Raw genomic sequence first — 26,319 nt, forward strand, 5'->3', positions numbered from 1 at the left:
AATTCCCCCCCACACCTTCCTCCACCCAGAATTTGGAACATTTTGTTTCTATATTTGGTGATGAAATCAATGCGATTAAAGAATCATCATCAGCATCATAATTTCTGTCATTGTAGTCGTCATTGTAGTCACAATCGTAGTCATCATCATTATCTCCAACATTACATTTCTTTTCTTCTCCTTTTTTTTTCCTTTTTGCCCCAGAATTTGGAATATTTCATTTGAGACAGGTACAAAAAATGGCTCTGAACTGGGGCAATACATACATTCTCATAAGAGAAAGTTGATGTGACAATACAACACAACACGACACAAGATAACACAACATGACACAACAACAACACAATGCACAATATTACAACACATCACCAAACACACCTTCTGCGAGTTCGGGCTTCTGCTGCTCCAGTAACTGGATGATGTCAGTTTTCGTGTTCAGGATACAAAGCAGGTTCACCCCTTTAGAGGCATAGGAAGGCAGTTTGAGGCAGACCTGAGTCAGAACCTGATGAATGGACTCCACCACCTCTGTCACCTTGCTGGCATCTCTGGTCCCTACATAGGAACTCAGGTGCTGAATCAGGGACATCAGAGGTGTCGTCAGGAACCGAGATGTGCAGACAATCTGCATGATCTTCAGGACAACCCCTCGCTGAAGGTTGTTCTGGATGACCAGGGACAGTACCTTCAAGGTCTTCATGGCGTGGTCCATGCTCATGAACTCATCGTTCATAAACATTTCAAACTCCTCAATCTGGCTGTTCAGGCGCATTGTAGCCTCGTCCGTGTCTTCGATTCTGGCAATAGCCCGAATGGGAAAGGGTCTTGGTTGCCCATCTCTGCTTGCCCCTCTTCCCCGGTAATGATCTCCCCCTCTGAAGCCTCTTCCCCCTGCTCCTCCTCCTCGTCCACCACCACCATCGTAGGAACGACCTCGATCACTGTTTCCTCTGTCACCTCTCCCACCTCGACCATTGAATCCACGGTCCTCTCTTCCCCATCTGCCCCTACAACATGGGAACAAACACAAGCGCCTTGGAGAGAGAGCGAGGGGAGAGGGAGACAAAAAAGACAGGTAGATGGGCACAGAGAGCAAGACAAAAAGATAGGGAAAGGGGGCCTGGGGGCCTGGGGGTGGGGCAGAAAATGAGAAGGGGTAGAGAGAGAGCAACATAGAACAGAAACAAAAAAGAAAATGAAAGCAGAGAGAAACAGAAGTGGCGACAACAACAACAAAACTCCAATAAACAAAGAATCAAAATTAAAGTTGAAATCCTCAGCAAGGAGACACTCTAGGGAAGGAGGCAAAACAGGCAAAGGTGGTCCAGCCATTAAATGTTTTTCAACTGGTGTAAAGGATGGATAATAATAATCAGAAAATCTTCTGCTGTGACCCAAACAAAGGTTACAGACAGCTGCAAATTTGAGGATACAACTGAAGTCTAACATCAGTTGAAGTTTCACAAAAAACCACTGACATGTCCTGGAGATACATCAATCATGTTTATCCTGTTGGTTTTGTTGCTGTTGGTTTTTGTAGACTATATATGTGTTTGCTTGCTTGCTTGCTTACTTGCTTACATGAATTTAAGAAAATATAAGTGACTGGGAAATAATGTCTAATGGACCAAGACAATTGGTAAAGCCATACTTGATACTATCAACTAGTGAACCATATTTCATTTCAGAACTTGTGCTGAGTATGTATGTATGTCATGTTTTGTTAGTCACATGTTATCTAGAAAATTATTTCAAGAATCCTTTTTTTTTATTGATTTTGTAAACTTTCTTCTCTTTCTCTCTGCGCACACACACACATACATATACACACGCGCATACAAAAACACACGCACACAAAAACACACACCAACAAGCATACACACACACACACACACACACACACACACACACACACACACATACACACACACACACATACACACACACACATATATATATAATATATATATATGTATGTATATGTATATGTATATATTTCAAGAGAGAGAGAGAGATGTTTTGTGCATGTGCACATGTCCACATACACACACACACACACACACACACACACACTACACACTGACAGAGTGAAGACCAAAAAATATCAAAGGAAGAGAACAGAGGGAGGTGGGAGGGGGGGATGAGAGGGAAGGATCAAAGAGTACCTGTGCATTTAACACAGTCATTTTTGTTGTTGCTTTTTTTGTTTTGTTTTTTTTCTTTTTTTTTTTCATTACCTCCCTCGATCACCTCTGCCACTTCTGGGTCCTCTGGGTCGGAAGTGTCCCTCCCTTCTGAATCTCTGTCTTTGGGCCTGGCCGCCATTCTCATCCCCTCCTGCCCCACCTGAGGCACCGTCATCATCAGCGAACCTGATGGAGAAAGATGAAATGATAACAGAGGTGTGTGTGTGTGTGTGTGTGTGTGTGTGTGTGTGTGTGTGTTGTGTGTGTGTGTGTGTGTGAGTGTGTGTGAGTGTGCCTCTTGTGTATGTATGTGTGTGTATGTGAGAGAGAGAGAGAGAGAGAGAGAGAGAGAGAGAGAGAGAGAGTGTATGTGTGTGTAGCAAAATTTACAATTTTACTTCAAGACAGTAACTCTGTTCAGCAGTTCCTTTTTCTCAGGTGACTTCCCAGAAGCCAAGTCTCATGTCCAAGCGTGTCCACTATATTTTACAAAATGAATGATAGCAATAAATCATCCAATTTCCACCCCATTTCCCTCACTTCAGTGCTGACTGCCCATTTTGACAAACATCAGATCCATGACCAGTGGCCCACACTGATTTTTTGGAACACAACTTATTCTCATTATTGACAATCTTGCCAAAAAGCTTGACACCGGAGATGAAACAGACAGGAACCATACTTCTTGACTTTGCCGAAGCCTTCGACAGTTTCCCATATCAAACCTTCTGATGCCTGAAGCTTTATCACAATGTCAATGTGGTCTGCTCTCTAGTGGGTAAGGAGTCTCCTCATGTTTCTAAGGAGATTCAGTCTCTGGGCTGCCACACACAAGGCCCCACACCAAATCCCACTATCTTTCAGGCCTACATTAATGACTTGAACATGAACATGAAAGCTCAGGTCCATCCAGGTCAATCTAGCTGTTTGCTGGTGACATCATCCTCTACCAGCACATTCATGGGCACCAGACTAACTCCAGTTCCAGAAATATCTCAACAAACTGGTGGATATACATGCAGACATTCCTCCAGTCTTTCCCTCAGCCATGCACATTTGGATCTGAATGCTTTCTCATCCTTGCCCTCTCTGTCAGCTCCCAAACTGCCTTTGGGCAAGCCGTCCTGGGCTGGGCATACCCCAACCCCATTTTTCTCCCCTTGAACCCCCCCCCCCCCCCCCAGAATGATGATGAAAATGATGGTGATGCTACTGTAGTGTGGAACAACATGACATGGCTGTACTTGATGCTTCCTTTCATACCACATTCTGGAGAGAGAGAGAAAAAAAAAATCCACGCTGTGTGTGTGGTCGCTGTAGTGTGCTATCATGATTTTACTTTTTAGTAGTAGTAGTAGTAGTAGTAGTGTAGGGACTGGCATTTGACTGCCTAGGCCTCACGGCCTTTTTGATGTCCCCTTCAATATTGGTCTCCTTTTATTTGTGGGATACATATATGTTTTCTTTTACATGTTCTGTAAACCACTCATCAAAGTCAGTAATATTTTCTTTTAAACTGATGTTCATGTCAAGGAGATTTTTTAACACATTAGTATTTTGTGCAAGTTTAGTTTCGATTGGTAGTGCATTCCATATTTGTGCAATTCTATTAGCTAATGAATTTTTACTTAGGTCAGTATTACAGTGCTCTTTACAAATTTTCATCATTGATTTTCTTGTACTCTCATAATCTGACATTCTAAAAATATTATTCACATTGACTTCATTATAGCAATTTAACATTTTGTATGTTTCTATTAAATCCCCTCTTAGCCTTCTTCCCTTTAATGAATGCAGATTTAAGTATATTAGTCTCTGTTGATAGCTCATAGATTTGCATTCTTTTAATATTTTAGTTGCTCTTCTTTGTACCCTTTCTATAGCTATAGATTGTCTCTTAGGGTAAGAAGTTTTAGATCCAGAGATTTCTAACACAAAAATAGAATGTCCAAGCATCAAAGTGTAGGTGTTGGGGAACAGGGGGAAGGGGGTATCAGTATGTGTCAAGTTCAGATCTTTGATTTTGTATCCTTTAGAAAGATTTTTTTTTTTTTCAAATCCAGTTATCTATCTCTCCCACTTTCTCTCATTTACTCACGCTGAAAGAAAGAAAAATACTACAGAATATGTCAAAATAAATGAGGAATCAGTATAAAACCGACCAATCAAAGAAATATGAAATGGGTGCTCTTTTTAATTAACGGTATCACTACCATAAAATTGAATCTATCACCCGTTGATGTGTTGTAATTTACAATTACATGCCCTTTATCTGTCTCGTCTCAAAAACATTTTCACTTTGGACAACATGAGACGGATGAGGAGTAAAAGGGGAAATACGAAGGAAGAAGAACATAAAAAAAGAAAACGCACCGTTGGAAATAACAGATGCACACACTCCACCTCAAACTGTCAAAACCAGGCAGTCGTCTGCCTCCAACAACTGGCGATAAATCCTACACCAAACAATGTTAAAGTAGACACGAGTTATTGCTCTTCGATTCACCTGCTCTCTGTGTGTGTATGTGTGTTGCAGGTGGGAAACGAATGTGTGAGCCGAAGTCCAGACACACAGTGAATGCGAACAGCCCGCCGCGGACTTTGAACACTCTTGAAGGGCTTCAGCTGCCAATTTTACGTGCTACTGACCCTGTGGTGCGTATTTTAGCGTCACGGATAAGTCTCTTTACAATGACATGACTCACCCCTTGCCTGGAAATTCCTTTACGATCCTTTTTGCACCCCAGCCTTTCTCCTTGAAACAGTTTTCAATGGTAACCTTATCACTTTCACTAAAAGGCATGGTTGATCCTTCCAAACTGAAACTTTGAACAGAACTGATTTTGTAGAAGCTAACGAACTGGCTGTGCCTCTAGCGCATCTCCGGTTCAGACTCACTCTAGATACTGGAAAACTTCCCTCAGAATGGAAGACGCGGCGTACGTGAGCCCCATGTTCAAGAAAGGCAGCAGAATGTCCCCCAACAATTATAGACCTGTGAGCCTCACTTGCGTCGTCTGCAAGGTCATGGAAAAGTTAGTGAGAAGAGCTGTGACGGGCCACCTCAGTCGAAGAAAATGACATTGTCACTCGTGAACAACATGGTTTCATCTCAGGCCGGTCATGTATAACACAGCTACTGGAGGTCATGGACTCATGGACAGAGGCAGTCGACGAGGGAGGAAGTGTAGACGTTAATTACACTGACTTTCAAAAAGCATTTGACAGTGTTCCTCATCGTCGACTCATGGAAAAGGTCTCTGCTTGTGGCATCAGGGGTAAACTTCTTCGATGGATCGGCGACGTTCCTCAGTTGCAAACCGCCGAACGCAACGCATAGTGATCAACGGAGTGATGTCCCAGGAAGGCAACGTAACCAGCGGCATTCCTCAAGGAAGTGTACTGGGACCAATCCTCTTTGTGATCTACATAAACGATCTACCTGCCAACGTGAAGAGCCAAGTAAGGATGTTTACCAGAGTGAATGTTCCGAACAATCATGCGGAAACCATGCAGAACGACTTGGACGAGCTGATGCAATGGTCCGACAAGTGGCAACTAAAGTTCCATCCAGAGAAGTGCTGCGTCCAGAAACTAGGCCACGAAAGAGAAACTGGAGTACCGTGAACAGTAAAGACAAAGACGGCAACTCAATTAGAGTCATGGCCTGGCTTCGCTAACGAAGATCTAGGAAGGGCGTTGTCCACGTCTGATGCAGGCACGCTCATGGCTGACAAGGCCAATGCGGGAAAAGCAGAGTCGGCCGCAGCGGTTGCAAGGGAAAGTCTGGTCTGGGTTCGCGGCTGCAGCGTCGCGGTTCTTCCTCCTTCTGCGTTTGTCCTCAAGGCTGGCCCTGCGGTTGTTTTCGAAGGAGGAGACAGCTTGGTGGATGGTGCGTCGCCAGGTCTCTCGATCAGCGGCTACTGCGGACCACTGGCGATGGTCAATGTGACAGGCACCGAGAGCTTTCTTCAAGGAGTCTTTGTATCTCTTCTTGGGTGCTCCTCTGTCACGGTGGCCAGTGGACAGTTCGCCATACAGCGCGATCTTGGGCAGGCGGTGGTCCTCCATCCTGGACACGTGCCCTGCCCAACGTAGCTGGGTCTTTAGCAGCACTGCCTCAATGCTGATAGTCTTTGCCTGCTCCAGGACCTCGACATTTGTGATGTAGTCACTCCAGTGGATGCTGAGGATGGTGCGAAGGCAGCGCTGGTGGAAGCGATCAAGCAGTCGTATGTGGTGCCGGTAGGTGACCCAGGTTTCGGAGCCATACAACAGGGTGGGCAGTACAACAGCTCTGTACACGCTGATCTTTGTGTCTTTCTTCAGGTGTTTGTTGTTCCACACTCTCTTGTACAGCCTGCCGAATGCGCTGTTTGCCTTTGCAAGTCTGTTGTCGATCTCCTTGTCGATCTTGGCGTCAGACGAGATGGTGCAGCCTAGGTAGCTGAACTGGTGGACCGACTTCAGCTCTGTCTCACCGATGTTGATGTGAGGAGCGTGGAATTCTTCCTGTGGGGCAGGCTGGTGGAGAACTTCCGTCTTTTTCAGACTGACTTCTAGGCCGAAGAGCTGCGCAGCCTCTGCGAAGCAGGACGTTATACGCTGCAGGGCCGCTTCTGTATTGGCGACGAGGGCAGCATCGTCGGCAAACAGAAGCTCTCTGATGAGTTGCTCCAGTGTCTTGGTGTGGGCCTGTAGCCGCCTCAGGTTGAATAGGCTGCCATCAGTGCGGTATCTGATGAAGATACCGTCGTCGTCGCCAAGATCTTCAGTGGCCTGTTGGAGCATCATGCTGAAGAAGATCGTGAAGAGGGTCGGCGCGAGGACACAACCTTGTTTCACTCCATTTCCAATTGGGAAGGGCTCCGAAAGGTCGTTGCTGTGTCTGACCTGTCCACGCTGTTCCTCATGTAGTTGGATGACCATGCTGAGGAATTTTGGGGGGCATCCTAGACGTTTCATGATCTCCCACAGACCTTTTCTGCTCACGGTGTCGAAAGCTTTCGTGAGATCGACGAATGTCGCATACAGTCCTTTGTTCTGTTCCCGAGATTTTTCTTGTAGCTGTCTGAGAACGAAGACCATGTCAGTGGTGCCTCTGTTGGCTCTAAAGCCACACTGACTCTCTGGGAGATGTTCTTCGGCGATAGTAGGCACCAGCCGATTTAGGAGGACTCTGGCGAGGATCTTGCCTGCGATGGAGAGCAGAGTTATCCCCCTGTAGTTGGAGCAGTCCGACTTTTCTCCCTTGTTTTTATACAGGGTGATGATGACTGCGTCACGGAGGTCCTGTGGTAGTTTGCCTTGCTCCCAGCAGCAGACAAAGAGGTTGTGGAGTTTGGAGTGTAGTGCTGGGCCTCCATTCTTCCACGCCTCCGGCGGAATTCCGTCAACCCCTGCTGCCTTGCCACATTTCAGCTGTTCAATGGCCTTGACAGTCTCTTCTAGGGTTGGTAGCTCGTCCAGTTGTAATTTCACTGGCTGTTGTGGGATGCGGAGAATTGCCGAGTCTTGAACCGTGCGGTTGGCGCTGAAGAGGGCCTGGAAATGTTCCGACCACCTGTTCAGGATCGACGTCTTGTCTGTGAAGAGCGCCTGGCCGTCTGCGCTGCGCAAAGGACTCTGGACCTGGTATGAGGGACCGTACACCGCCTTCAAGGCTTCGTATAAGCCCCGGTAGTCACCAGTGTCTGCACAAAGCTGAGCCCTCTCTGCCAGGTTGGTCCACCACCCATTTTGAATCTCACGAAGCTTGCGCTGGAGGTTGCTGCATATGAGCCGGAAGGTTGCTTTCTTCACCGGACAAGATGGTTGTGCAAGGTGAGCCTGGTGGGCTGATCTCTTCTTCGCCAGCAATTCTTGGATCTCCTGGTTGTTTTCGTCAAACCAGTCCTTGTTCTTTTTCGACGAGAACCCTAGGACTTCTTCAGAGGACTGCAGGATGGCTGATTTCAGCTGTGCCCATAGTGCTTCTGGAGAGGGGTCTGTGGGACAACTGGGGTCTTCAAGTTTGTCCTGAAGCTTCGCCTGGAATTCAGCTTTCACTTCAGCTGACTGAAAGTTGCCGACCTGGAATTTCTTCCTAGGAGCTCCTCCTTTCTTTGGTTTGGGCTTGAAGTGGAGCCTGAGCTTGCTGCGGACGAGGCGGTGGTCAGTATGACACTCCGCGCTGGGCATCACTCGGGTGTGTAGGACGTCTCGTACGTCTCTCTGGCGCATCAGGATGTAATCAATGAGGTGCCAATGTTTGGACCGAGGATGCATCCACGTTGTCTTCAGGCTGTCCTTCTGCTGGAAAATGGTGTTGGTGATGGTAAACTGCTGCTCTGCACAGAACTCGAGAAGAAGGCGCCCATTGTCGTTGCAATTACCAACGCCATGCTTGCCAAGGACTCCTTTCCAGGCTTCTGAATCTTGGCCAACTCTGGCATTGAAGTCGCCAAGGATGATGACCTTGTCGTCAGCAGGGGTGTTCTGAACGAGGTTGCGCAGATCAGTGTAAAACTTGACCTTTTCTGTGGGGTCCGCTTGGAGGGTTGGAGCGTACACGCTGAACAGAGTGGCATGCTGTTTGTTCCGTAGTGGGAGGCGCATGGACATAATTCGGTCTGAGTGTCCTGTTGGCAGGTTTTCAAGCTTGGAGGCAATGGTGCTCCTGACCATAAAGCCTACGCCATAGAGGCGTCTCTCGGTCTCTGGCTTGCCTGACCAGTAGAGGGTGTACCCAGCGCCGTGTTCCTGGAGGCTGCCTTTCCCTGCAAAGCGGACTTCGCTGACGGCAGCAATGTCAATGTTCAGTCTCTGAAGTTCGTGTGCGACTAGAGCGGAACGCCTTTCTGGGTGGTTGCTGTCTGCAGAGTCACGCATGGTTCGGATGTTCCAGCATGCTACCTTTAGTCCTTTTGCACCTAATTGTGAGGCAGGTGCCGGCCTTTTCTTCTCTATTGTTGTTCGACCGCGTTTGGAGATGCCCGTTGACCGCGGCTAGCCAACTGGGGGGTATGGAGATGAGCATTTGTTTGGACCACCTTTTCTAGGCCCCTCTCCGTGTGGAGCAAGCAGTGCTGTCCCTAGAAAAGGCTGCTTGGTCGTTCAGGGTGCTGCCGAGTGATGCTGTCACCTCCGGGTCAACAATCAGGCGACCAATATCCTGAACCGCCTGCATGCAGGATTGGAACTGCGGCTTCCAGTGACATCTTCCACCTGCCGTTTTCGCCCCTTTCCCATCGCTACAGGGCTTGGAATAGTTGGTGGCGCGGACGTGGACGTGTCCTTCAAGCCTGCGCAATGGAATTTTTAGGTGGAGTGCAGTGTGCGCAGTACTGGCCCCACCCTTTACACCCGTGGTTCATCTGCCATAGCCTAGCAAGCTGGGACGGTGACAGTGAGGTCCTCAGGTCGTAGGTTTTATATCAGACTGTCCTTGTCCTAGCCTCTGGCTCAAAAACCTTCCTCGGAGGCACGGGGGCGCGGCTACTGAAAGTCGGGACATGGCCATGGACCCAGGGTCAATGCATGTCGAGACTGTCCTGCATTCCTTAGCACTTCATGGGTTTTACTTCAGACTTTTCCTTGTCTTAGATGGACTGCCTTCCCGGGCTGTCGAGCTCCATCTGCCCGCATGTGACCGGTAGCACAGGGTTACATGGTACCTGTGGCAGGTAGAGACCTGACCTGACAAGCTCAATTAGAGTAAAACTGAAAGAAACACAGGCAGAGAGGGATCTTGGGGTGATAATCGACAAGGCGCTCTCTTTCAAGCAACACGTGACACAGGCAACATCAAAGGCAAACCGCGTTGTTGGAGTCATCCGAAGGTCCTTCGACTACCTAACACCAACAACTTTCGTCCAGCTGTTCAAAGGATTAGTCAGACCACTCCTGGAGTACGGTCACTGTGTGTGGAAGCCAGACGAGAAGAATCAGAATGGTCTCTGCTCTGAAGTGGAAAACGTCCAGAGGAGGGCGACCAAAATGTTGGGCCCTCTGAAGGACCTCCCGTACCCCGAAAGGCTACGTCGGCTGAAGCTTCCATGTCTAGAACGCAGAAGAAAGCGGGGAGACGTAATTGAAGTCTACAAGTACCTACATGTTTTCTACAAAGTGTCACGCCCTGACTTCCACGTCGCCACGAACGAGCTGAGATCCACCAGAGGCAACTCCCTGAAACTTCAGAATTGCCCAAGGCATCGTCTCAACGTGCGGGGCAGCTACTTTGCAAACAGAGTTGTGAAGCTCTGGAACAGCCTCCCAGATGATGTGGTAACAGCGCCATCGGTAGACACCTTCAAGAGAAGACTGGACAAGCACTGGGCAGCATTACCTTCAGTGTACGACCCAGAATGCCCAGCCTAAATTGTTATAATAAGTGATCTGATTGGTACCGTCCTCAAACCACCCAGGCCGATCAGTTTGAGAACTTGAACATGGTCCTTTGAAAAAGGACCTGAATCTTGTAACGTCAAAGTCAAAAAAAAAAAAAAAAAAAAAAAAAAAAAAAAAAACCTTCACACCCAGACAGGGTATTTTTAGACACCCGACGTATTATACTATGATCGATGCAGTTTCACAAGCAGGATCTCTCTCTCTCTCTCTTGATCGCTTTACATACTATATATCAGTGTCATGTGTTTGTGTGCGCGCACACGCGCACGTGTGTGCGTGTGTGTGCGTGTGCGTCGGTGTGTGTGTGTGTGTGTGTGTGTGAGGGGGTTATTAGTCACTGTGTGTGGGTGTGGGTGTCAGTGTGTCTGTCTGGTCAGTCAGTATCAGTGTCACTTTGTGCGTCAGTACGTGATGGCTGAGTAAAACCTCGATTTCTCCAGTTGGAGATAATAAATGTGACCAAGCGCGCTATGCTTGCTCCAACACTATTCACGCACAAGCCACAGCAGACGACAGTTTTCCCTCATAACCCGGGCACAGAATGTGTGACGTCACTCCGCTTACATCATTTTGTCCTCCTCGCCAGGCCACCTGCTGACGGCTTGACCAGTGTCGCGTTGTGGTACGTCATTGGCTGAGAGCAAACTTGTGTTTCTGTTCCACCGTAATTAATTAATAACTCTCTTGTCAGATCAGTAAACTACTAGTATTATATACTGGCAGACTCGTCTTAATTCCATCTTTAAATCTATTCCATTTATGTTCGCCTACGTTAAACTGATCTAACGCAGTTTGTAATTTTCAGTGATGAGCTCGTTAAAACTGACCCTGTTCAGGTGACTTAAATTAAGATTATAAATTTATCTTAAATAACCAACACTTCATTTTATACTCATTATAAAGTAGGTGTTGAGCTCTTTCTTTTGCAACTTATCCGACGTAAATCGGTTCAGGAATCATTTAGAAATCTATCACTGAACACCTTTAAACAAACACAATTGTCATCGGATTCTCCGTGATTAGTGACGATCTGCTTGCAAGCACACGTGACGCACTTTGCGGTCCGCTAAACTTGCATAAATTGGCACAGTGAATGATGAGTGGTCATTTCATACCTGGTCAGTCATCTGACCAGAGCCTGCTCTCTCTCTCTTGCTGTGTCGCGGGCAGTGTGTCGTGTGTGTCCCCACAACAGCTGACACCTCGCTACGTATCACTGTAAGTAGTAGTGTGTAGAATGTGTTGATTTGTAAATTGTATTATTTGACACAGTACTTGTGTTTATATGAGTATGTTCAGTTATTGCTTTGTTCAGTTAATTCTTTGTTCAGTTATTGCTTTGACATGTTAGTCACAGCTCGGCTATGATTGATCTAGAAAATTGCCATGTCGTCATATGCTCGTAGCGGTGTTCCATTTGATTCTTAACGTCACAGTCAGTGACGTCTCTGGACACTAGTAGTTTGTTCCAGAATGTTCTAGTGAGTGCGTAAAGTTCATTCACCACTTAATGGTTAAACCATGATGGTGCTTCACTTACTATCCGGTCTATCAGTTTGCCAGTATAATATCAAAGCCACTGATTCTATAATCTTGTTCATTATTCATATATTATTTTACATGCTGATATCAATTGTACTGCTACAGTGTGCTCAGTACTCTAAGAGGTGTGTAGTATTCTGCTGTTGTGATTACAAGATAGTGTTGGATTAATTGTTTCAATCACTTTAACTGCGCTATTTAAATGTATTAGAAATGTCATTTGATGTCAGCGTCTGGTCTTCACACATATGCATTTTGTTGTTGCGTATCCCAAACCCGAGTGATAGTCTTTCCATGTATACATGTGCTTTACTATTCACTTGTGCCGACATGTTGTGCTTATGACATTTGTTTGTGTCATTCCAGGCACTGTCTTCTTCTTCTTAGTTCTTCTCCTAGTTGTCTTCTTCTCATTATTTCTTCTTCTTAGTCTTCTCCTTTAGAATATTGTAAATAAAACAATAGAGAAACCCATTTGTGACTGGCCTCTATATGTTCCTGGCCTGTGCGTGGGATCTTGTCTATCCTTTCATTCAATCAATCATTTAGTTAAGTCTTTTGTGCCGTACCCTTCAGTAACCACTCGGTACACGGCTACAAAAGTGGCGTCGCCGACAGGATTAAGATCCATCACAGATTAGATCAAATTATTCCCTTTATGGTTTCAATTCTTTTATAAAAATTCAATCCATCTCTAACCCACAGCCCTTTACCACCAAGTGTACCTTGTTACAACTTGGCGCTGTGAGCATAGGATGTGCTAGTTCTCTATATCTCTTAATAAATCAAAGCTCATAGCCAAGCTTACTCTATCACATACTTGGCACTGTGAGCCAGGATCGTACAGGAACGAGAGGTAGCACTAACGGTCACATAGGCATAGTTTAACATAGGAGAAGAGAGAAGACAGTGCAGCAGGTACGTCAAGTTCACAACAAGAAACGTCGCCCCATCAAGATGGCTTCAACCGACTTCCTGCCCAAACTCCCGACGCTATCCGGTGAGGAAGGCAGCAGTGAGGTCGACGACTTCATCAGTGAGGCCAGACTGATTCTCCAGCTACAGCCCCTGGATGACGCGACAGCCTCTCTCTGGCTGATATCAGCCCTTGCAGGCCGATGTCGCCAGCAGATCGTCAGGCTGCCAGCGACACAAGTGGACACCCCAGCCAAGATCCTTCGCATCATTGAAGAGAACTGGGGAGATCAGCGAGATGCCACAGAGCTTGCCACCACCTTCTTCAACAGGCAGCAGCAGCCCAAGGAGACGGTGACCAACTACGCATCACATCTTCGGTACCTGTGGACCAAGGTCAACAGGGCTGAAGATGGGGTGATCCAGGTGCCAGCGACCATCCTCCGCGACGCCTTCGCCAGAGGCCTTCAGCCAGCCGCACTCAGGCACGATGTCAGGCGTTTCATCCGTGACCACCCTGACACCACCTTCGAGGCAGCAAAGAAGGAGGCCCTGTGATGGCTGTGGGAGGACAGCCACACCTACAATACCTGCCCCAGCATAGACAACACCACTGTTGTCCACCTGGAAGCTCAGCTGGCCACACTCGCAGCTGAGAACACCAGCCTGCGATGTCAGCTGCAGTCCTCCATGCCAACACAACGCCTACATCCTCCAGGGCCAGCCCTCCATCCTCATGGCTGTGCTGCTGACCACACCCCAGACCCTCCACACTGTGTCTGGTGTGAGAGGTCTGGCCACACAGAGCACCAGTGTCGGCACAAGCGGCGCTACATTAAGGAGGACAGGCAATCAAAGGCTGAAGACAGACAACCAGCCACATCTAAGGGGAGACGACTGACCACACATGCGGTCAACAAGCAGCATGTCACTGCCAACAAGACACCTCCCCCCAGCCAACTGCACTTGCGACCCAAGCTGCCACCAGAAGAGCTGCGCAGACTTCAGCTTGCTGACCCACCATTGGGCCAGTCCTGTCTGCATGGCCAGCCACACCAGCCCTCAGCTCCAACTGGCAGACCAGTGTGCTGACCCAGCAGCATGACAGACTGATCTGCAGGAAGGGTGTCCTGCATCGACGGGTGATGGACCCTAAGCTTGGGGCGTCTGAGCAGCTAGTGCTTCCCAGCAAGCTCCGCCCCCAGGTCCTGTCATCCATACAATACCGCACGGGGCACCAAGGCTTCCAGCAGGCTGCAGAGATGCTGCGACCCCAGGTCTACTGGCCTGGCATGTACCGCGACCTGGAGCAACACTTCTCCAGTGGCCCATCCAGCAGCAACACCACCCAGCCTGCCTGCATCCAGACCCAGTCATTGGAAACCAGGTCAGTCTCTTCCTCTGCAGCAGCACCAAGAAACCGCAGACGCAGACGGAGGCACCACAGCACCACACCTAACGCTGTGGTCCCACAGGTGTCCCCACCTGTAGTCAGCCCAACTCAGCGGAGGCATGAACAACCGCCTTCTGTCACGCCTACAGACCCGGTCCCACTGCACCACCAGGGCGACAAAGTGTCTGACACTGACACTGATGCTGATGCTGACAGTGGTGTGTGGCTGACCATGCCCATACCAAGACCCAGGACATCAACCCTGCGAGCTGTACCAGAGCCGCCTCCACTACCACCAGATCCTGCACCTAGGCGCTCCACACGACTGGCAACCAGGGCACCACTGACTGTGTGAGGAGACTGATGTCAAACATTTAACAGCCAGAACAGTGACACTGCAAAACACTCATGTTTCTTATTTTTTTCATTCTTGCTGAACTGAGGCAATGCTGATTTTGTTTTTCCTGTTCCTGTTCATGCTGTAATTTTCTTTTCATTTTCAGATATTTCTACACTAATTCATGTTTCATGTTATTTTATTTCTCTTCTTGCTTAATTTAACCTGTGATCTAGCTTGTCACAAGGTCTTAGCAATGCAAAGTATGTTTATAATCTATGCTTTTATACATGTATGCTACTCAACATGCGCGTCTGACAGTGATAGGATAGATAGATTGATAGGCACACAAATGAATGCTTTCCATCTTCATAGTGTATTTACCAAATTGGGACCCCTTCTCTATATCAAACTCTTCAAAGTTAAGTTAGGATGCATTCGACTAAGTCCAAACTCTTAACTTAACCTGGCTAAAGCCACTTTGAATATAGATGTAGGGTGTTGTTCCTAAGAAGGTTGCAGTCATTCACTTAGCTATCAGTTATCAGCTAAATTATCTCCCTTACCTGCCCAATAATTCTTGTTTGATGCTCAGCTAAGTCTCCTCACAAGAATTACTTTTAATTAACCATCGCGGACGATGGATTTCAAAAGATGGGGGGAGGTGTGACCAAGCGCGCTATGCTTGCTCCAACACTATTCACGCACAAGCCACAGCAGACGACAGTTTTCCCTCATAACCCGGGCACAGAATGTGTGACGTCACTCCGCTTACATCATTTTGTCCTCCTCGCCAGGCCACCTGCTGACGGCTTGACCAGTGTCGCGTTGTGGTACGTCATTGGCTGAGAGCAAACTTGTGTTTCTGTTCCACCGTAATTAATTAATAACTCTCTTGTCAGATCAGTAAACTACTAGTATTATATACTGGCAGACTCGTCTTAATTCCATCTTTAAATCTATTCCATTTATGTTCGCCTACGTTAAACTGATCTAACGCAGTTTGTAATTTTCAGTGATGAGCTCGTTAAAACTGACCCTGTTCAGGTGACTTAAATTAAGATTATAAATTTATCTTAAATAACCAACACTTCATTTTATACTCATTATAAAGTAGGTGTTGAGCTCTTTCTTTTGCAACTTATCCGACGTAAATCGGTTCAGGAATCATTTAGAAATCTATCACTGAACACCTTTAAACAAACACAATTGTCATCGGATTCTCCGTGATTAGTGACGATCTGCTTGCAAGCACACGTGACGCACTTTGCGGTCCGCTAAACTTGCATAAATTGGCACAGTGAATGATGAGTGGTCATTTCATACCTGGTCAGTCATCTGACCAGAGCCTGCTCTCTCTCTCTTGCTGTGTCGCGGGCAGTGTGTCGTGTGTGTCCCCACAACAGCTGACACCTCGCTACGTATCGCTGTAAGTAGTAGTGTGTAGAATGTGTTGATTTGTAAATTGTATTATTTGACACAGTACTTGTGTTTATATGAGTATGTTCAGTTATTGCTTTGTTCAGTTATTGCTTTGACATGTTAGTCACAGCTCGGCTATGATTGATCTAGAAAATTGCCATGTCGTCATATGCTCGTAGCGGTGTTCCATTTGATTCTTAACGTCACAGCCAGTGACGTCTCTGGACACTAGTAGTTTGTTCCAGAATGTTCTAGTGAGTGCGTAAAGTTCATTCACCACTTAATGGTTAAACCATGATGGTGCTTCACTTACTATCCGGTCTATCAGTTTGCCAGTATAATATCAAAGCCACTGATTCTATAATCTTGTTCATTATTCATATATTATTTTACATGCTGATATCAATTGTACTGCTACAGTGTGCTCAGTACTCTAAGAGGTGTGTAGTATTCTGCTGTTGTGATTACAAGATAGTGTTGGATTAATTGTTTCAATCACTTTAACTGCGCTATTTAAATGTATTAGAAATGTCATTTGATGTCAGCGTCTGGTCTTCACACATATGCATTTTGTTGTTGCGTATCCCAAACCCGAGTGATAGTCTTTCCATGTATACATGTGCTTTACTATTCACTTGTGCCGACATGTTGTGCTTATGACATTTGTTTGTGTCATTCCAGGCACTGTCTTCTTCTTCTTAGTTCTTCTCCTAGTTGTCTTCTTCTCATTATTTCTTCTTCTTAGTCTTCTCCTTTAGAATATTGTAAATAAAACAATAGAGAAACCCATTTGTGACTGGCCTCTATATGTTCCTGGCCTGTGCGTGGGATCTTGTCTATCCTTTCATTCAATCAATCATTTAGTTAAGTCTTTTGTGCCGTACCCTTCAGTAACCACTCGGTACACGGCTACATAAAGTTATTCTTATCTTATCTTATCTTATCCACGGTAAACGAAATTCTGCACTACTGTGGCGACCTACACTAATGATTCAAGTAAAGACAATTATCAGACATTCGTTAGCTGAACTCCGGTTGTACATGTCTGTTATTTGCACTGCTTTCAGCCCACGGTGATCATGGATTTGAACACACACACACACACACACACACACACACACACACACACACACACACACATCGGGTTTTGAATTTAACAATACTCGCATAATTTGCGTCCGAACTTATACTGAGATAGTTTGCAGACTTGTTGATGATATCCTAAGGTTACTGTGTGAAAATTTTCGATGAATTCAGTTTCTCTTTCACTGAGAAATTACTTGCGGTTCACTTTTTATATACTATATATAATCAGTATGAGAGAGAGAGAGAGAGAGAGAGAGAGAGATTCAAAAACTTTATTACTCAAGGATAAAGATTTTAGGCATCGCCCAGTCTTCCAATCTGTCCTTGTGACAACAATAACAATAACAACATTAACGATAACGACACAAAAATAATAATTTTGTTAACACTGCTACATCTACTGCTACTACAACGAAGAATGATCACCATCATCATCATTAACATCGTAAAAAGTAATAAAATGAACGCATTCATACATTCATATCCATACACATGCACACACTCTCTCCACCCAACACACACACACACATACTTATGCACATACAGAGACATGACCGAAGTGAGAAACATATAGCGGACATAAAGAAAACAGAGAAGCACAACTTTACCATTGCACATATACAAAAGTGATCAATTTGCTGATGCAGATGTTACAGGTAATAACATCCAATTTACAGGCGAACAAGTAAAAACATTAAAGCACAAAGGTAGAAATAAAATAAATTCACTGCATGTAGGTATAGATACAAACTTCACGGGAAAAGCATGATTTTTGTCTTTCTTAGCTGATTTTATATATATATATATATATATATATATATATATATATAAAGCTTTGTGGGCCTATTGTTTGTGGAGCAGAAGTTCTCGTATGCTTGATTTGAAGGAACGTAATGAATCGCACGTCTTAATGAAGCAGATGGTCCAAAAAATGCAAAGCTAGATTTGTACAAATCGATGCGCACACGAGGCAGAATATAATTATCTGAATCGTAACGCTCTGATGCCCGTTGAACAAGGTCACTGAGGTATGGTGGTGACATGTTTTTGTGTACTTTGAACATGAGGACCATTTTATTGTCGTCGAATTGCTTGTATAGTGGTAATATTTCCAGTTTTGTTAATTTTTCATCTGTTGATAGGGAGTGGTCTGGTAAAATAAGTTTAGCTGCTCGTCTATGCAATGAGTTAACTTTTTTTAAGCTGGTTGTGTGTGTGTGTGTGTGTGTGTGTGAGAGAGAGAGAGAGAGAGAGAGAGAGAGAGAGAGAGAGTCATCTGAAAAAATCAAACAGATTGTGCAGTCGGTGATCTTAAATAGCATGTGAAGGTCAAATGAAAGGCAATAAATATATTAACTGAGTGTCGATCTGACAAGGCACGACATTTTTTTTTCGGATAGACTATAACTCAGTAAAACTTATACTTACATGGTGTCAAAAAACATGCTCCCAATCAAAATACGTCCGCTGAATTTTTTTCTTTTCTCTCAGTTTCTCACAAAAATCACTTTAGAACCTCCGTGAAGCATGAAACGTAAGAAGTTTCCACTGAACTCTGCAGCCAATATACGGCAATACCAGTGGCCGTGTGGTGTTTTCTTGGTAAAACCCGCCCTTGTTTTACAAAGAACGTCACCTTATCTGAAGCAAGGTGATCCGTTTTCATTACGTCGAAATTGTTCACAGTTGTATTCTTCTCTCTCTCTCTCCAACTCTCTCTCTCTCTCTCTCTCTCTGTGTGTGTGTGTGTGTGTGTGTGTGTGTGTGTGTGTGTGTGTGTGTGTGTGTGTGTGACAGACAGACAGACAGACAGACAGAGAAACAACTGAAGAGACAAACACTGAGAGAGACACGGACAGAGACAGAGAGACTGACAGACGAATCAGAAACAGGGAGAGACTGAGACAGGCAGAGAGAGAGAGAGAGAGAGAGAGAGAGAGAGTCATGAATAAAGACAGCAGAAACAGATCGACTTGGAAACGGAGACAGAACAGCAAAAGTAGCGACTGATGATAGACTGATAGAGAAAGCAGACACTATACTATGATGCAAAGGGGAAAATCCGGAATCGAGCGAGTGAAACTGAAATTGTGAAGAGAGAGAGGGAGGGGGAGAGAGAGTGGAGAGAGAGCACACAGAGAGCCGAGAGAGAGAGAGAGAGAGAGAGAGAGAACGATCGGTGACAACAGTAACTGCAACACACACACACACACACACACAAACTTAAAGAATAAAGGCTGACAACTGATGACGAAGTAGATGACGACAGTGATAACTACGAATGATCAACATTTGCAGTCTGATCATATAGTTAGGAAAGCTATACTGCACTGAAGCGATAACGATCAACACGAGATCCCAACTCATAGAAACTAGTCCAACCCTTATAGTGGGCTTGTTATTGCAATGATTTTAGGGTCAGTTTGCACTTTTACCTCAAATGGTGCCTTTATTACTATAATGCTTGGAGAAGCATGTAGATCAATATTTTAAATGGAAGCAAGCTTTTTGACCAATATTTGGGGTCACAGTGACCTTTAAATGAAGGTCACTAAATTTAGATTCCGGATGACTGATTTGAACACGAGCTGTCTATTTCCCTCCCTATTTGCTGTTATTTTTGCATTTTTATGACGATTATTAGTGCATACATTTGGCATTTTGATAGAAAAAATATATGAAAAGGCATCACAAGTAGCATATTTGTTACTAAAAATAGAAAATATCAGTACAACCCCCCCCCCCCTCTCTCTCTCTCTCTCTCTCTGGCCATTATGCCCGTGCCTGATGTTCTTTTGCACGAATGTGCCGATGCTTAGCATTTTGTTAGTACTTATAAATCTTTATGCAAGGGACAGAAAAAACATGAAATTATATAACAGTGTTACTAAAAATAGCCATATTCAGCACATAATCCTCTCTCCCTGTCGCTCTGTCAGTCTCTCTTTCTTTCTGACTCCCAGGTTTTCTTACTGGCCCAAAATGCATGTGTGTGTGTGTGTGTGTGTGTGTGTGTGTGTGTGCGTGCGTGCGAGCGCGCGCGCACACGCAGTCACATGCGTGCATAAGTCAACGAGTGCATGCATACATGTATGCTGTAAATTTTAGGGTACTGACTGGTACTGCTTTTCTCCATCAGGAGACAGGAGTTTAGTCCAAAAGGTTGTGCTGAGATAACTATGTTCTTCAATGGGGTTGAATACAATAGAATATGCATGCATTGGGGGAAAATGAAAGATTTGCACTCACAGAAAAATTAGTCTTGGTCTTCATCGCAGTCTCCTCCACACGAACACAAGGCAGTGCACCTGAGACTTGCACTGATACATTTGCACCTGTTTTTGCAGCCTTGTTTGCAACCACAACGAATCAGTTCGTAACAGGAGTCCTCAGCCTGACGCAGGGTTGTCCACAGGGGTCTCCATGGTTTATCAGCATCCCTGGTCCATCCCCATGCAGATGGTAAAGGGAGAATTGGTTTGGTCTGTAAACACTGTCCCCAGATCAATCCACCTTGATAAACTGCCCGCAAAGTGTGCTGACGAAGGGCATCTTCAGTTGGGGGAATGTTCTCCAGTGTTCTGCAGTGTGTCTTTCACAAGTCCTGGTGGCACAACCACTCCATCCCTTTCAAATTTAGAGCACACTGTATTTGCAATATCAGTGGTAATGTTCATAAGCCTATCGTATGAAATACTGAGACCAAGATTGTAGAAACTGTCCACAAGTCCCTGTTTCCGTGTTTCTGCATGCACCTTCATACCAACATACACTGGAACTGGCATTTCTCTCTCTCTGACATGGTGCTGACCTGTTGTTTGGTTCCTTTGGTATTGTCCGCGGAACTGTTTACAGTTGAAAATGATCAACTGACAGATTGTTGATGCAGCCTGTGTCGGACAAGTCCCCCCAGTCAAAGCATCTTTGTCACTTTCTCCCTTTGGATTCAGATTCCTCCCTGGACCATCTAAGATCATGGTAATCAGTGCTTGAAGAATAGGAGAAATGGATTCTGTGGGTTTGGGCTCAATCACTTTATCCGTAGCTGTTTGCGTTGCTGAAAAAATGTCTCTTCGAACAATCTTGGCCACCTGAGCAAGCAGAAGAGCTTCAGAGTCATGGTCAGTTGCTCTCCTAATGGCATGTTGAATGTCTCGTTTGAAGACAAGCTTGATGTCTTTTCCACGGCCTGTACTACACTCATGAAGCATGGGGCAAGTGGCAAGGAGCTTCTGTCTCAGTCGTGTGGAATGTACACCACTTGTCACTCCAAGTGATTCCAGGCGACTCTGATATATTTTACATAGACTGGCCATTTGAAAAACAGGTTCTGTGCAATCGTCCTTTGCGCTTTCTTCAATGAAGGACACTAGCTCTGCAAAGGCAATGCTTTTCAATGTCTCCTCAGAACCTTCCTCCCTTTGTGAATTCTCTGCCTTGTCAGCACGATAATACAAATGTTGAAGACATCTGTTATGATACACTGAGTCTGTTGCTATCATGTCCCCTTCAGCAAGTTTTGACAGCAAAGTTTTGTCTTGAAGTAATATGGCACATTGTCTGACTTTGGAGTCAAGTCCAAGTGTTGACACCTTGTGCAAACGATCTGTTGTATTGGATTCACCACAGAAAAAACATTTGTCCTTTTGCTTTTCGTCTTCTTGGCATACCTTACGGGTTTTTACGGGACTGTTATCCTGACGAGTTTCCTGTACTTTTCTTTTCGTTCTCTCATACATGCGGTTACTGATCTTATCTCTGCATGATTTGTGCCATGAGGCATTGTTTTGTATAAAAGTTTCTTCAAGTGACGTCTCATTGTTCAGAATATCATGGTGAAGTGAAATGGGCATTTCTTCGAGATCTTGGAATTTCCTAATGTTTTCGGCCACATACTTGTAACCAGAGCAATCACGCTTTCCTTTAGCAGGACAGGTGAGAGTTTCTTTGGTTTTTGTTTGGCACAGTATACAAGTTGTCCAGCCTATAGGGGTCAGCTCACATGGACGTGTAGGTTGACCACTCGTGGGACCAATCAGGCAGTACTGTCGACCAGCCATGGTTGTTTATCCTGAGTAGGTTGTTTATCCTGAGTAAAGTATATATCATAATAATTTAAAGAAAGAAATAGTTCAGTTTAATGTAATGTATACGCATCTTGATGACTACTTTCATTTGTTTCCTTTCTCTCACTCTAAATGAATAGGCATGTGAACCTCTTTCAAATTATGAGTGTGACATATTAAAATCAGATCACACACAATCTTTTATTGATATCATTAGAATAAAAAAAAAGTATGTGGGTGACTTTTATCTGCCTTTATGGGTATCACACACACACACACACACACACACACATGTATATATATATATATATATATATATATATATATATATATATATTCGAACAAATAAACAGCAGAGGAAAACAAGCTCAGGTAAGCATAAACAACTTCCTTTTATCATGTCTGTGCGTGTGTGTGTTGTCCGTGCGTGTGTCCGTGCGTGTGTGTCCGTGCGTCCGTGAAAAAGAAAAGTACAGGAAAAAAAAAAAAATCACTTATCTTTGTGAGGACAAAGTGATATTTCTGTGTAATTGACTGATAATTTGTTCTCGCGTTGTTGTTTAATTATTGAATTATTAGTGAATCACAGAGAGGGCTCAAAATGTGTAGAGCACTGGGTTAAAACCACGCTATGATGACCATTGGGTTATGTAATGCCCAGTGGACCCACCTCGAGTGGCTGGCAGGCAAGCAGGCAGGCAAGCAGGCAGGGTTAGTGTAGATACTAATGTGTGTATCTGAAAACTGGATGTTAAAACCATCCAGTCAGTCAGTGTAAAAGTCTACCAGGTGTTAATACCACCACTGGTTATTTTAACGGACAGTCTACAAGCTTCAAAACAGATAAGTAATTTTTCTGTGATTATCACTTATCTTTGTGAGGACAAAGTGATATTTCTGTGTAATTGACTGATAATTTGTTCTCGCGTTGTTGTTTAATTATTGAATTATTAGTGAATCACAGAGAGGGCTCAAAATGTGTAGAGCACTGGGTTAAAACCACGCTATGATGACCATTGGGTTATGTAATGCCCAGTGGACCCACCTCGAGTGGCTGGCAGGCAAGCAGGCAGGCAAGCAGGCAGGGTTAGTGTACATACAAATGTGTGTATCTGAAAACTGGATGTTAAAACCATCCAGTCAGTCAGTGTAAAAGTCTACCAGGTGTTAATACCACCACTGGTTATTTTAACGGACAGTCTACAAGCTTCAAAACAGATAAGTAATTTTTCTGTGATTTTGATTAATTATTGAGAGGGCTCAAAAAAAAAAAAAATCACTTATCTTTGTGAGGACAAAGTGATATTTCTGTGTAATTGACTGATAATTTGTTCTCGCGTTGTTGTTTAATTATTGAATTATTAGTGAATCACAGAGAGGGCTCAAAATGTGTAGAGCACTGGGTTAAAACCACGCTATGATGACCATTGGGTTATGTAATGCCCAGTGGACCCACCTCGAGTGGCTGGCAGGCAAGCAGGCAGGCAAGCAGGCAGGGTTAGTGTACATACAAATGTGTGTATCTGAAAACTGGATGTTAAAACCATCCAGTCAGTCAGTGTAAAAGTCTACCAGGTGTTAATACCACCACTGGTTATTTTAACGGACAGTCTACAAGCTTCAAAACAGATAAGTAATTTTTCTGTGATTTTGATTAATTATTGAGAGGGCTAAAAAAAAAAAAAATCACTTATCTTTGTGAGGACAAAGTGATATTTCTGTGTAATTGACTGATAATTTGTTCTCGCGTTGTTGTTTAATTATTGAATTATTAGTGAATCACAGAGAGGGCTCAAAATGTGTAGAGCACTGGGTTAAAACCACGCTATGATGACCATTGGGTTATGTAATGCCCAGTGGACCCACCTCGAGTGGCTGGCAGGCAAGCAGGCAGGCAAGCAGGCAGAGTTAGTGTACATACAAATGTGTGTATCTGAAAACTGGATGTTAAAACCATCCAGTCAGTCAGTGTAAAAGTCTACCAGGTGTTAATACCACCACTGGTTATTTTAACGGACAGTCTACAAGCTTCAAAACAGATAAGTAATTTTTCTGTGATTTTGATTAATTATTGAGAGGGCTCAAAAAAAAAAATCACTTATCTTTGTGAGGACAAAGTGATATTTCTGTGTAATTGACTGATAATTTGTTCTCGCGTTGTTGTTTAATTATTGAATTATTAGTGAATCACAGAGAGGGCTCAAAACTCCTGTGAATATTTCAGAATAACCTTTATTTTTCTGCAAAATAGTATCTGCTATGAAACAATACCCATATGCACCCTTCCACTGGCAAAGAGGAGACAACCCGAGAAAAATCCCCAATCCCACGGCTTTCATACAGTACCAATGGGATGAATGGCTGTTGGGTTAAACAGTCATTAACTGTATGCAGTCTGGCCTTAGGGCGACACCAGGCTGACGGACTCCACACAGATGGACATCCATTGCCCTTCCCTGATAAGAGGCTCTGTCAGGGTGACCGAATATTTTCCCTCACCACATAGAACACCCTTCTATGCATACTAAAAAAACCCTGTCTCGCGTGCACCTCGGGGATCAGCTGCATAGCACGAGACATAAATTCAGATCCCCAAAACCCCAAAACAGGCGTGGCAAAAGAGGTGGGAAAAGATTGTGCTTAGGCAGCAGAATGACAAAAGCAGAGCGGCTGTCAAAGAAATTCTTTAGAATCGGCAGTTGGAATTGTTCCAGCGCAAGAATGAGAATCTCAACAATTGAGAAATTGGCATATGATTTTGACATTCTATGTCTCCAAGAGACCAGGACAAGTGCAGACAGACCAATACATTTTGAGAATTTCACAGTCCTTCAAAGGAATGAAGGAAGAGGGGTAGCAATCATACTGAACAAAAACCTAAAAAACAAAGTTTCCACCATAAATCTAGAGAAATGGTGTAGCAACTCATGTGAATTAGTGGGGGTGCGTCTTGAAAAACCTGATGGAGTCCACAAAAGCATCGTGCTCATCAATGCCTATGTTCACCCAGGAACCTGCACAACAAAAGAGGATTGGGCCTTTTTAGAGGAAATAGAGAACGAACTTGGAGACTCGGTCATTATCTGTGGAGACCTTAATGCAAGATCAAAGTTATGGGACCAGCGGAACACCAACCCACAAGGACTTGCACTTGAAGGAATGATAGGGGAAATTCTTCTTAGCCCTTTAACAACCACATCCCCAACTCGCCTTGGAACAAGACAAGGGGACAGTGACAGTGTGATCGACATCGCTCTAACATCTCCAAAATTCAGAGCAGAAATGAATGCAGAGACGCTTCCATACCAAGGCAGCGACCACCTCCCGGTAGTTTTCAGTCTACAGAAACTGTCAGATAAACCCTGTATGAAACTGCGTGATCCATTTCAGTATGAAACCAAAGAGACAACTGTCATCGAAAAATTAAGACGCAGAAGAAACAAAAGAACGGCACTGAACAGGATGCAAACTACTCAGCCCCCATGGTGGAATACCGACACAGAGAGAGCCTGGATAGAAAAACATGCGGCTGTCAAACTTTGGCAAAAAGAAAAAACAAAACCATCTCCGGACAAAGATATTGAAACAAAAATGAAAGAAAAAACTAAACAGTTTGAAGTCATTGCTCAAGAGGCCAAAAATGATAAGTGGAAACAGTTTTGCGAGGCACTCAGTTATGACACAACATTGACAGAGTTCTGGCAATTTTATCGTCGCATGGAAGGGAAAACGTGCACAACAACAACCCCAGACATGTTAGACACTGACGGAACCAAGCTTAAGACAAATGAAGAAAAAGGATCTGCCTTGCTCAAACGTTTCATACAACAGAGTGATCAAAGAAACTTAGATGAGAAAAAGAAATATATTGAGGAGTTAAACCAAACCCTTATGCAGACTGGACCTGATGATGACTTGGCAATGGATGATCTAAACGAGGCAATAGCTAAATGCAAGAAAGAATCGGCTCCTGGCCCAGACAAA

At 44.6% G+C, this 26,319-nt stretch overlaps 1 protein-coding gene across 3 annotated transcripts in view; it reads right to left on the bottom strand.

Moving 5' to 3' along the window:
• The window catches only part of LOC143285426 (NFX1-type zinc finger-containing protein 1-like), an 83,813-nt gene that overhangs the window by 53,900 nt on the left and 3,594 nt on the right, over positions 1 to 26,319 (bottom strand). For 2 of the 3 annotated variants that reach the window (XM_076592687.1, XM_076592685.1), the window contains exons 1-3: positions 18,698 to 18,844; positions 2,238 to 2,372; positions 379 to 1,007 (exon numbers count right to left, since the gene is read on the bottom strand). In XM_076592687.1, coding sequence (XP_076448802.1) covers positions 379 to 1,007; positions 2,238 to 2,372; positions 18,698 to 18,714 — 781 coding nt within the window. In that variant the 5' untranslated portion in view covers positions 18,715 to 18,844. Of the gene's footprint in view, positions 1 to 378; positions 1,008 to 2,237; positions 2,373 to 18,697; positions 18,845 to 26,319 lie in introns of those variants that run through there. The other variant, XM_076592686.1, reaches the window with a different exon arrangement.

The sequence above is a fragment of the Babylonia areolata genome, chromosome 9 (assembly GCF_041734735.1).
Source record: "Babylonia areolata isolate BAREFJ2019XMU chromosome 9, ASM4173473v1, whole genome shotgun sequence".
In the NCBI taxonomy this organism is placed as follows: Eukaryota; Metazoa; Mollusca; class Gastropoda; order Neogastropoda; family Buccinidae; genus Babylonia; species Babylonia areolata.